The sequence below is a fragment of the Pseudoliparis swirei genome, chromosome 4 (assembly GCF_029220125.1).
Source record: "Pseudoliparis swirei isolate HS2019 ecotype Mariana Trench chromosome 4, NWPU_hadal_v1, whole genome shotgun sequence".
NCBI lineage: Eukaryota > Metazoa > Chordata > Actinopteri > Perciformes > Liparidae > Pseudoliparis > Pseudoliparis swirei.
The window spans coordinates 29,760,014-29,770,640 of NC_079391.1; the positions used below are offsets into that span (position 1 = coordinate 29,760,014).

Sequence of the window (10,627 nt, forward strand, 5' to 3'; positions counted from 1 at the left end):
TATTAAGGTCCCCTCATACTGTTTTTATTTTATCAAAATAAGCAATTTAAGGACACCACTTTGAGCGATGGGAAATTTGGGATTAGAATGTTTATCGATTTTAATAAAAGATTTGTATATTTAAAATTAGCATCCATTCAAAAAAAACGTTAAAAAGCAAGTTAATAATTATAAGTGTACGTTCAATTGTATATATTTTATATTAAATCTGATGCAGATGGCACAGCGCTGCGCGTATTACATCTTTTTTTCCTCAACCAACAATACTTTGCGCTGGTTGAGAAAATATTCCATTCATCACTGAAAAAAAGGTTAAGAACCACTGAACTAAATTAATGATAATAAAAGTAATCTAATCAAATAGTTGTGAAGTAAACCCAAAACACAGACCAACATCACACCGTGTTCATAGAAAAAAAATGTATTAAAATCCAATTAGCATTTTACATTCAGCAAGACATCAGAAAACAAAAAGGTGATTTCCATATAAATTAAATTCATTTGATTAATCTTAGAATCACACACACGCATTCATTTTTTTTCTAAACAGGGGTAAGTTATCATGTATATTTGTGCAAAAGTCTTCTCATTAGGTGACAAAACTCTCAATCAACGATGTGCCCAATCACAACATCCATGTTAAGTGTTTTGCTTTTACAGCATTGATTTTTTTTGAGTGACTACTCTTGGTAATTCGAAAAAATTAAAGGAAAATTGGTGTTTACATCACCCACATAAACAGAAATAACACCCAAATAAAAAAGAATCAAGAAAATAAATCCTCCATTGGGCCATGTCGATGTAGTCTTTCTACCAGCATCACAGTCGGCATGACGACAGTGAGTGTTGAGTGTCCGGAGAACTCTATTGGGTATCTTTCCACGGGCCCACAACCAAGGTCTGCATGGCAGCTACTTTTAGAGCTGGTTGGGACCAGAACGTCGGCGGTGAAATGTTCAGAGGTTACGAATACTGGAAAAGGCTGAAAACTGACTGAGAAATGTGTGTTTTTTTTAAAAAGACAGTCACCCACACACAACATACATCATGTACACAGTCATCAGATGGGTTTCCCCTCAGGAGTCCTCAGTGGCGACGTCCAGCTTCCTCTGAGGGATGTAAACAGTTTTGGGGGCCAGGTGCCCGCCGGTGGTTACCATAGCAGCAAGGGGGGAGCCGGGGACCGGCGTGTGGAAGAAGCTTTGCTGCGGGAGCCCCGTGCCTTTGGGGGTGGTCATCAGAGGCTGGAAGACAGACAAGCTCCAGTTAGTCTTCAGAGCGTAAAGGACGAGTTCAACCAGATCTAAAGCCTTAAGCTTTGAGCCCTCTTGATAACTCAAAACCAAACTGTCTGGCTAGACACACGGACTGATGTTTGTGTGAACTGGCCCCTTAAAAACATTATATTCAAAGGCTAAATGTGGAAAAAAACTCCTGATGTCTTATAGAGTATAAATGCCCAAAATGTATATTTGCTGGGTTGTTGAAGAACATCAAAATCACCAAATAGTTACTTTAGATTAGATATTGCTTCATTAGCCCCACAGTGGGGTCATTTCAGGATCACAGCAGCGGGTGCAAATTAGAGCTTTAAAAAAAGATAAAAATAAAACACAATAACAATACTAAATATACAGAGGACACAAAAAATATACACAAGGCGGTGACCAAAGTGAATTTCCAGCGAGTTACTTTACCGAGTGTTTTCAAAACTCTGAACTGGAGTAAATTATTAAGACTCGACAGTTTGTTGATCGTCAAGTTGCTGGCTGACACAAAAGGAGCAGTCCCACAAATTAGAATTGCACTTCCATAAAGTTGGGACATTTGCGAGGGACGGGTTACAAAAATAAGAGTACTGTAAATACAAATGCAGCACAGGCCGATATTTTGCATGCTGTCAATTATACTTCTTAGAAGAAAAGAAGCCGTGATGACTTCCATACATCTCGTAGTAAAGCAGTGGCGTGATTGGTTTTTGTACCTGCTGTACACTGAACAGGGCCATCGGTGTCCCCGACACCGACTGCGGCACCGGGGACACCGGTTTGATGAAGACCATGCCCCTCTGCTGCAGAGCCAGCGGGCTGGGCAGGGCGTTGGCACACTCTGGAGTCGGGAGGGCGGCGAAAGCGTTCCCCGGGCTGGAGATCAGGCCCAGGTTCTGCAGGGTGAAGTTCAGGATGGCAGGACTGGGGCTGTGGAGCCGGTGGCCCTGCTGGATGGCGTGTGGCGAGGTGGCCGCCGCGGCGGGTTTGTGAAAACGAAGGCTGATGGGCGTGATCTCCTGGGCGAGGGCCGGTCTGGAGCCTGTGCATGGCAAAACAAACAAAACAGTTAAAAGATTGTATAGACAGACTCAAATGTACCGTTACATCTAGTTATTAGCAGATTTATTTTGAGCTATTGAAAACAAAAATCTATAAATGGCATAAGTTTACATTGATTTTGCTTCAATTTTCAAATTTAAGGAAAAAGGAAATATTGATTTTCAGACAAATGTAAAAAAAACATGCTCGTCATAAGGCCCGGTTACTTCCTGAATCCCGTACGATACAGTAATGGATTTATACAGTGGATTACAGTCATGGTATAGAAAATATAATATTGACCCCTATTGTTTCTTTAAGAAAAATGTTTATTATATTCTGGATATGTTAGTCAAATATGTGACGCCGGTGTGGCCAGATTTTGTCGTGGTATCAAATGAATGAGCCTGTAATGTTAGAGATGAGCTCATTGATTTTTTTATTGGGCTCTCGTGCACACTTAATTTTGACAGGGAAAAAAAGAATATATATATAAAATAAAAATATGAAATAGATTAACAAAAAAACCAATACAACAACTACTGAGACTTATGAAAATCCAGATCTAAAAATAACTCACTAAACTAAGCAGAAAAAACCCCACAGTGGCCATTTATAGATGATTAGTTTAAACTATAGAACATTTAGCATTAATTATTATTCATTTATTTAAGTAATTTACAAATAAACATAAAATGTTTCTTATGTTTTTAAAGTTATCAAATGTGAAGATTTGTCAGACAAATTGATTGACCAATCAGTAAAGGAATAATCAAATAAATTAACGGCATGGAGTCATTGGGTGTGGATCAAAGACTAAATGTCCTTACCTGCGGTTGGCGTTTGGTAGATGTTGTACGTGGGAGTTGAGGCCTTGTTGATTTCTCTCCCTGAATCTTGAATTGCTGAATTGTAGCTGATGAGCGACTGCTGGGAGATCGGGATCAGGTACCCGGCCGGTACTAAAGACTGGACGGGCAGAAAAATAAACGTCACACAAACCGGCCGTCGAACCGACGACCCGCTCACCGAAGCCCAGTCGGCGCCGCGTTTTGTGCGCTTACCTCGGCGTGCAGGTGTCCCGGTGTGAGCGGGACGACTCTGACGGGCGTTAACCCGGCCTCGCCGTCCTCCCGGTCCAAGAAGGTCTCCATGCTCTGCGCTAGTGTCTGATGGGCTACGGCGCCGGTGGGGGTGTTGACAAACTCCGGGTCCAGGTGGAGGGCTCGGGGCGAGGGCCGGCTCGAGGGCTGACGGGCCTTCAGGCGGGCCTGGAGGATCTCACACAGCTTTGGAGACGTTTCCTACAGGAGGAAATAAATAACTGCTTAACAAACATTAAGATAAGAGATGTTGTATCATCTAGGGCCGCAACAACGAATCGATAAAATTTGATTATTAGAATAGTTGGCAACGAATTCCATTATCGATTTGTTGTGTCGCGCGATTATTACGCCACTCAATGAGTCGCGGAGATGTCAGAGTATAAAAAAGAAAAGTTGAGCGCGCAGGTAGAGGACAGACCATAATGCTGCGTTGAGAAAGCCAATCAGCGGAAGTTATTTAGACGAAAGTCACCGAGCTGTGTGAGCCTGCGGGGGATGTTATGAACCCGAGCGCGAGGGCGTTAGAGGTTCTGATGCTTGTGGGATGTCCTCAACAAGTATAAAGCAGAAATAGTGGTTAGTTCTTCCGTGGTGGATGAAAGAAATGATAACCGTTTGCATTGAGCAAAAGCACCAGGAAATAAACCACGCCCTTTCAGGCACAGGTAATCCACAGTCGGGCGAGTAAAGTCCTGTTTTTGAATAAAGGGTTGGAAATTAATGTTTTTTTCTTATCCAATTCATCAAAAAAACTATTATACGAACTATTATATAAAAATAATCGTTAGTTGCAGCCCGAGTATCATCATGTTTTAAAACCAAATGCAAAGACCAGCTACTTGCAACATCCCTGTAATCAGTCAGATGGGTCGATCCATGTCGATCAGTGGTTTACCTTACAGCTGGGCTCGGTCCTCTTGGCCTTCGAGGGGCTGCTCTCTAAGACCGAACCTGAAAGCAACCGCTTGAGCACCAGCGGGCTGACGTCCGACGGCCTGAAGGTCGGCACGCTCCTGGCCGCACACTGGCCCGTGGGGCTCTGCCCGTTCTTGTCCTCAAAGGTCATGGAGCGCACGGCGAGGCTGGTCGGCTGCGGCCTGACCAGAGTGTTCGGCCGCGGGGAAGAAGAAGAAGACTGCAGGTACACGGCGTAGGGCACGCCGCCCCGATGCTGCTGCAGCAGGACGGGGATCAGGGGCGAACCCTGGGTGGGGATGTAGGCGACGGAGCCCGGGGGCAGGGCCGCCAGCGGCGTGTTGGGCGTGAGGTGGACGATCGTCTCCGGGGTCGGACTCAGCAACAGGGCTTGAGGCGACTCCATGGAAACGGAGGTCGTCTCTCGTCTCATAGCAGCGGCGGCGGCCTCAACTCTGACCCTGAAACAGAAGCGGGACTCATTTAACAATCTAGAGATCTACAATGACCGCAGTGCTAGAGGCCAAACCTGTAGTTTGGTTCCCACAGAAGAAAAAAGAGAGTCTCATTCAATCGACAAATTGAACCAATCAGATTGCGTGTTATATTTGTGGTAGTCACAGCGAACTTATAAAGCCGTTAAAACGCTCTTACAAATGCACAGATATAATTTAAAAGAACAGTTTAGTTCAAAACAGTTTAAACTAGAACGGGAACTCGGTAGAGCGCATACCTTCGCATATCACAAGATTGGGCATTGAATTATGAAAATGTTGGCATTAGTTGCATGCCAATTGGATAAGAATTGACCGTGCTATGGTAAAAAGAAGATTTTGACCAATCCATGACCTTGACCTTTGACCCGATTGATCCCAAAATCTAGTCAAATGGTCCCCGAATAATAACCAATCATCCCACCAAATTTCATGCGATTCGGTTTAAAACTTTTTTTGTTATGCGAATAACACGCATACAAATAAATAAATAAATAAATACACGGCGATCAAAACATCACCTTCCGCATTTTCAATGCGAAGGTAATAACAGAACAAACAGATCCAAACGTACCGTGACTTCTGGTCGAGCTCGATCTTACAAATAGCGGCAAGTTGGGCCATTTTGTTCCGGGTGGAAGCATTTGATGAATCGCCTGGCGACAAAAAGAGAGATGAGGGTCATCACCACACTGGTCACAAACATACACCAGACAAGGAGCCTCGCCACTTCTCCTTTACTCACTCCTGACAGGACTGCTGGGGGCAGAGTTCACCTTCCGCCGGTCGTCCTGGATGCTCTTGGCCAGCTTGATGAGGGAGGGGTGGCGGGTGAAGCCGCGCTTGGCCCCGGGCGATGAAAACAGCTTTTTTGCACAGTTGTCTACGGACGCTCGGGACTCCAGAACACTTTTCTTGGCGGCCGCGCACTCCGATGTGAAGCACTCCGATGTGAAGCACTCCAGGTCTGAAACAAGAGGTAATAATTTAACATACCTTCAGCAGCACTGGAAGTCAAGTTCTGAGCAGTTTGATGAAGTTAATATACAGGTGACACCAGTCGGCCAAATATTCTCCCCAACTGCGAATTTAAAAAATGGGAGTAGTAAGTAAATGAGTGGGAGAAGAGGAGATCTGCGATACCTTTGACTTGTGGGAATTCTTCGGGCCCGACCCATTCAAAGGCCGGTTTCCTCCCCCTCGTTTCGGTCACGTGAACCTTCTCGATGAGTTTCAGGCTGCGCAGCACATTCGCAATATCATACAGCCGCCGCACTTTGGCTGCAAAGAACACGGGAAAGGAAACACAACAAGATTATCACCGGCAGACAGAGAGGCGGGGCGTGATCTGGAAAATATTCATGCATATGCCGTGTGGGTATGGCTAAGTTTGGAAGGTAGGGAGCGCAGTAATGATGCGATAATAATAATACTGATTTTAATGTGGTAGCAAATGTACTTTGTATAGACCTTTTCAAAAAGGTTTAAACATCTTTACAGTGCATGAAGTTTCATGAACAAATCAGGGAGACTGGCTGCACATTGAGGTGCAGATGACATATGGGATCTGACACCAACACCAACTTCAACTATGTGAACCCGTCGGCACTGAAATAACTCGTCTGATGTAAAAACAACTGCATCATTTTTACTACGACACGGAGAAATAACCAATAAAACCTCAGTACTCACTCTTGAACTTGTTCTTGTCTTGATCTGCTCCCTGGTCCTCGCCGATCAGGATCTTGGCGGCCACGTCCAGACTGACCACGCGAGGAGCCGACACCAGGAAGAGCATGACGAACTTCTGGCTCATCACCCTCAGAGATTTGTCCTTCCGACTGTTAACGGAGGCTTGACGGGACGAACGGGGAAGGAAAAACAGAACTCAGACGACCGCGCCACAAAGCATGGACGTAAATGTCGAGGGTAAATAATTAAGTTTCTCACCCGCTTTAAACTCGACTCCCGGAAGCTCCACGAAGAAGAGCTCCTTCTGTCCCTGCTCCACGCTCTCCAGCTTCGCCTCCCCCTCGCTGTTCTCCTTCTCCTCCCCGTCGAGGTCACGCTCCAGGAGACGCTGCCGGATGTGCAGCATCTGCTGGCCGTACCGCTGATCCTCGCCCACCCGCTTCAAAATGGCCAGCGTCTGCACCAGTTTGGTGCGGCCGTGCCATGTGTAGCGGTTCTTGGCCGAGCGGCTCACCATGTGCAGGCTCTCCAGCACGTTCATGATGTCGTAGATGCGCCGGCGCTCTACGCCTGTGTGGACGGAAAAGAAACCAGGTTAATAACCGAGCTAGTATGACACATTGGTCCAGAAATACTTCAACTTTGGAAAGCCACACAATGTGAATTTACCAATCACACATCTTCCATACAAATCTGATTTGCTGGTGTGTTTCATTTTGATGGTCTCATTGAAGTTACTGATATATCATAAAACCCCTAATGATATCATTACTGCAGTTATTGAGAAGATAAATCATTAAACTAAATGTAAATCGACACCCTTTATTACACATTTACAACAGTTATTCATAAATGTGTAGGTTGATGTAACTTCTGATGGCCATTATGTACAAAAAAGACACAATTCAGAGATTATAGGGTAATTGAAGTAACTATTAGCTGTCGTCATAATATCTGGCATGGTTTGTGATCTGATGTGAGGCTCTGGGACGGGGATGTCGTATGTGTACAGATTGTAAAGCCCTCTGAGGCAAATTTGTAAGAATGGGCTATACAAAATAAACTGAATTTGATCTCGTAATCCTCTCCAACCAATAGGTGACAAAGAAAACCTACTGAGCTCAGTGGCCACATCGTCCAGGCAGATGTCGTTGTTCAGGGCAGGGTTCGGGTAATCAGGGTAGCGGGCGAGGAACTTGTGACAGAGCAAACCCAGACTCTTCTCCTTCCTGCTGATCATTTTCTCCAACTCTTCTCCATTGTCAGTGTCCTACAGGAAGAGAACAGAGGAGAAACGTATCCCGTTGAACACTGACTTATGAGCAACCGTCCACCACGTGTTCGTGAGTTTCTTTTTCTGTACCTGTGAAGCGTCGAGACCGTCCCGGTCGTCGTTGTCCATGCACAGCTCCTTCTCTCGGTTCCTGATGTCAGGACTAGCAGCGCTGATGAGCATTTTAAGGTTGGAGGTCGGCGTCCAGGGGTCGACGGAACCCACTTCCCTTCCCTTTTTAGGTGTGGTGAGGGGACTCATGGTGAGCTGGTTCTGCACTGACACTGCACGCAGACAAGATGACTTCCTTGTATTTACCAAAACATGGGCTGCAACAAAGCCACCATCCTAGTCAGAAAATAATAAGAAAAGACAGCGATTAGGATATGCATGATCAGCCGTGCCTACCTGGGTGAGGGGCATATCTGCGAAACTGAAATAATATTTATGAGTCAGGTTTTGATAATGTACATTTTCTACCTTTGAATGGGAAGTTCACAAGGAATTTATCAGCTACCGTTAGCTGGCCATTAATACAGTAATGGGTTTAGAAGTGATGGTAGGACATACTAGTAAAAAGGTATTGGCAGCAATTAACTTATTTACTCAATTTTTTTATTATTACTAATACCAACTAGTTTATTCGCTGTCGTAATTAGCATTAATCCATATTTATTTCAAGCTAACCTACCGACATTAATAGATTAATTATTATTCCCCATACATATTTTCGGAGAAACATCCTTTGCCGCTTCTTCAGTGAAATAAAAATATATAAAAATACAAACTGAGACAACGGTAAACTAAACTATGCCTGTGCCGCTGGTTTAGCTAGATTACTTCCCGCCATTACTTAGTAAAAATGTATCGCAAGATATACGTTTAAATCTTATCCAAAAAGCAGATTTATATTGGCGGTAACTGACGTGCATTCCATCGAATCGCCAGGGCCCAACGGACGCGCCGGTCCCGCCCTTTTTCGTCGGAAGCAGCCAATAGGAGCGCCGCGCGAGGCAGCTGAGAGGAAGTGGAAAGAACTGTCCCGCGCAGGTAAACAGTTTTTTGAAATCCTTGGCGCGGAACGTGTGTTCAGTAACAGCGGCAGCTCGCTCAAAACCCGAGATAAGCTTCAGGCCAAAGTCTGAATCGTTACTACAATGAACAGGTTTCATATATATGGTGACGTGTTCTGTCCTCCCCCCACTATATATAACGTTTGTCACGTAAGCCAGCAGCAGGCGCCCCAAAATTTAACGTTAACGTTAACAAACAGTATAAAAACCGGTACATCCAGAAACGTTCATCCACGGCTTTGCTTTAAAAACACACGGCGACGTTAACGTACGTTACGTGGATAGCAAGTAGAGCCGTTTATAAGGCGGCAACACAGCGACAAGAAAACCTTCACTTGCATGATCCCTTTTAGGATTTAAATAAGCAAAACACACGTACGGTCACGAGATAAAACACATGGAGGCGTTCAGACTTACCAAAATGCGCGAAACACGTTTCGCTCACATAAAACGTCCCATCTTCACAGTATGTTGTGGAAATAACGTTACGATAATCCCCCCCTCCAAAAAGGATAAACGCGAGCTCTAAAAAAATAGATTCTTAATATAAGAATATAATCCAAGGCAACAACAATACAAAATAAATCTAAAAGTGGAACTGTAACTAAATGTTCCCGTGTTTTTCCCCCCTTGCTAATGAGGAGTGTCCTCTTGGTCAACTTAACTACAGATGTGAAATGTTTGGGTGACCATCGTGACCGCCTGCATTCGGTCCCGCCCCATATGAGCATGCGCGCTCACGTCAAGCGAGCGCGGCACCGACGAATACTTCCTTCCTGTGGGGGAGAGGTGGGGCCAGGATGCACGTCGCCTTCACGTCTCCAGTCTGATCTAGATTTACATTTCTATGATGAGTTATTTTCGAAATGTTAAACGACAAAGATAACAATAAACACAGTTTGAAGGGAAAATATGTATATTTATCGATTCATTTATTTTTGCTGACAATTAAGTGTGTTGAAATATATACATTTATTTATTTTTTGTGTCTTTTTTTTCTTTCTTCTTTTTCGGTAAAGGTACATGATAAGAGGCAGTAACGTTTATCTAAACTCATATACTGTATCTCTTACAACGTTACCTGGAATGAACAATATAAGATGAATTAACAACCCATACTTGTTTTTCTTTTCCTGAATTGTTAAGGCACACATATTCGTTACTTATATGACACACAGGTTTATTAAAAGGAATCAAAGAACAATTATCTAGACAAATAAACAGCCAAAACAGCAGATAAAACAGCAGCAGGTGAACCACCTCATATATGGGGTACGAGCATATAGTCACTTAGACGGCAGGACAGGGGCCACAAATGAATAAGGCCATGCAACAGGTGTCTAGGCTTTTACTGATTATGGAATTGGTTGGGGGGGGGGGGGGGCATCTTGAGGGCTGCGTTCACAATCCCACACTTCATTCTCTGGGGAGCATTCCCCACCACATGAGCAACCGATCCAGAACCCCAGGGTCCACTGGGTCCACAAATGTCAGTGTACTGCATGTCAATGTTTTGGTTGTTTTTAAGTTTGGGAATTTTTCTTCAAAGTATAATATCAAGTAATTGAGGTCACCAAGACCTCACTGGGGCTGCTGCTGCCCGCTTGATCCTGCAAAGGAGTTTTTGCTTGGTTTAAGAGTTATTGCGCAAAGAATGACGCTGCCACAAATCTTCTGTGTGTACACATGGAGGTGGCAGGAGGCCAAATACACAATGCCGGGTAGGAGGTAGGTGTTGGAGGCCTTGGGGGCGGCCCCAACACAG

At 44.5% G+C, this 10,627-nt stretch overlaps 1 protein-coding gene across 1 annotated transcript; it reads right to left on the reverse strand.

The window, feature by feature from the left end:
* Positions 1 to 181: 181 nt before the first annotated feature.
* e2f8 (E2F transcription factor 8) lies at positions 182 to 9,762 on the reverse strand. Its single transcript, XM_056413523.1, has 13 exons — positions 9,280 to 9,762; positions 7,880 to 8,137; positions 7,633 to 7,786; positions 6,775 to 7,086; positions 6,517 to 6,678; positions 5,968 to 6,105; positions 5,570 to 5,791; positions 5,399 to 5,480; positions 4,311 to 4,791; positions 3,374 to 3,613; positions 3,140 to 3,278; positions 1,985 to 2,310; positions 182 to 1,244 (listed from the first exon to the last, which is right to left on the reverse strand). The coding sequence occupies exons 2-13, from the start codon at positions 8,048 to 8,050 to the stop codon at positions 1,077 to 1,079; spliced, it is 2,595 nt and encodes an 864-aa protein (XP_056269498.1). The 5' UTR covers positions 8,051 to 8,137; positions 9,280 to 9,762; the 3' UTR covers positions 182 to 1,076.
* Between the last annotated feature and the right edge of the window lie 865 nt (positions 9,763 to 10,627).

Excerpts from the sequence above, each read along its gene's own strand:
- e2f8 (XM_056413523.1), bottom strand. The coding sequence starts at position 8,050 with ATGAGTCCCCTCACCACACCTAAAAAGGGAAGGGAAGTGGGTTCCGTC. Across the intron at positions 7,787-7,879 it reads ACGGTCTCGACGCTTCACAG|GACACTGACAATGGAGAAGA; the intron begins GTACAGAAAAAG and ends CTCTTCCTGTAG. Across the intron at positions 7,087-7,632 it reads CGATGTGGCCACTGAGCTCA|GCGTAGAGCGCCGGCGCATC; the intron begins GTAGGTTTTCTT and ends CCGTCCACACAG.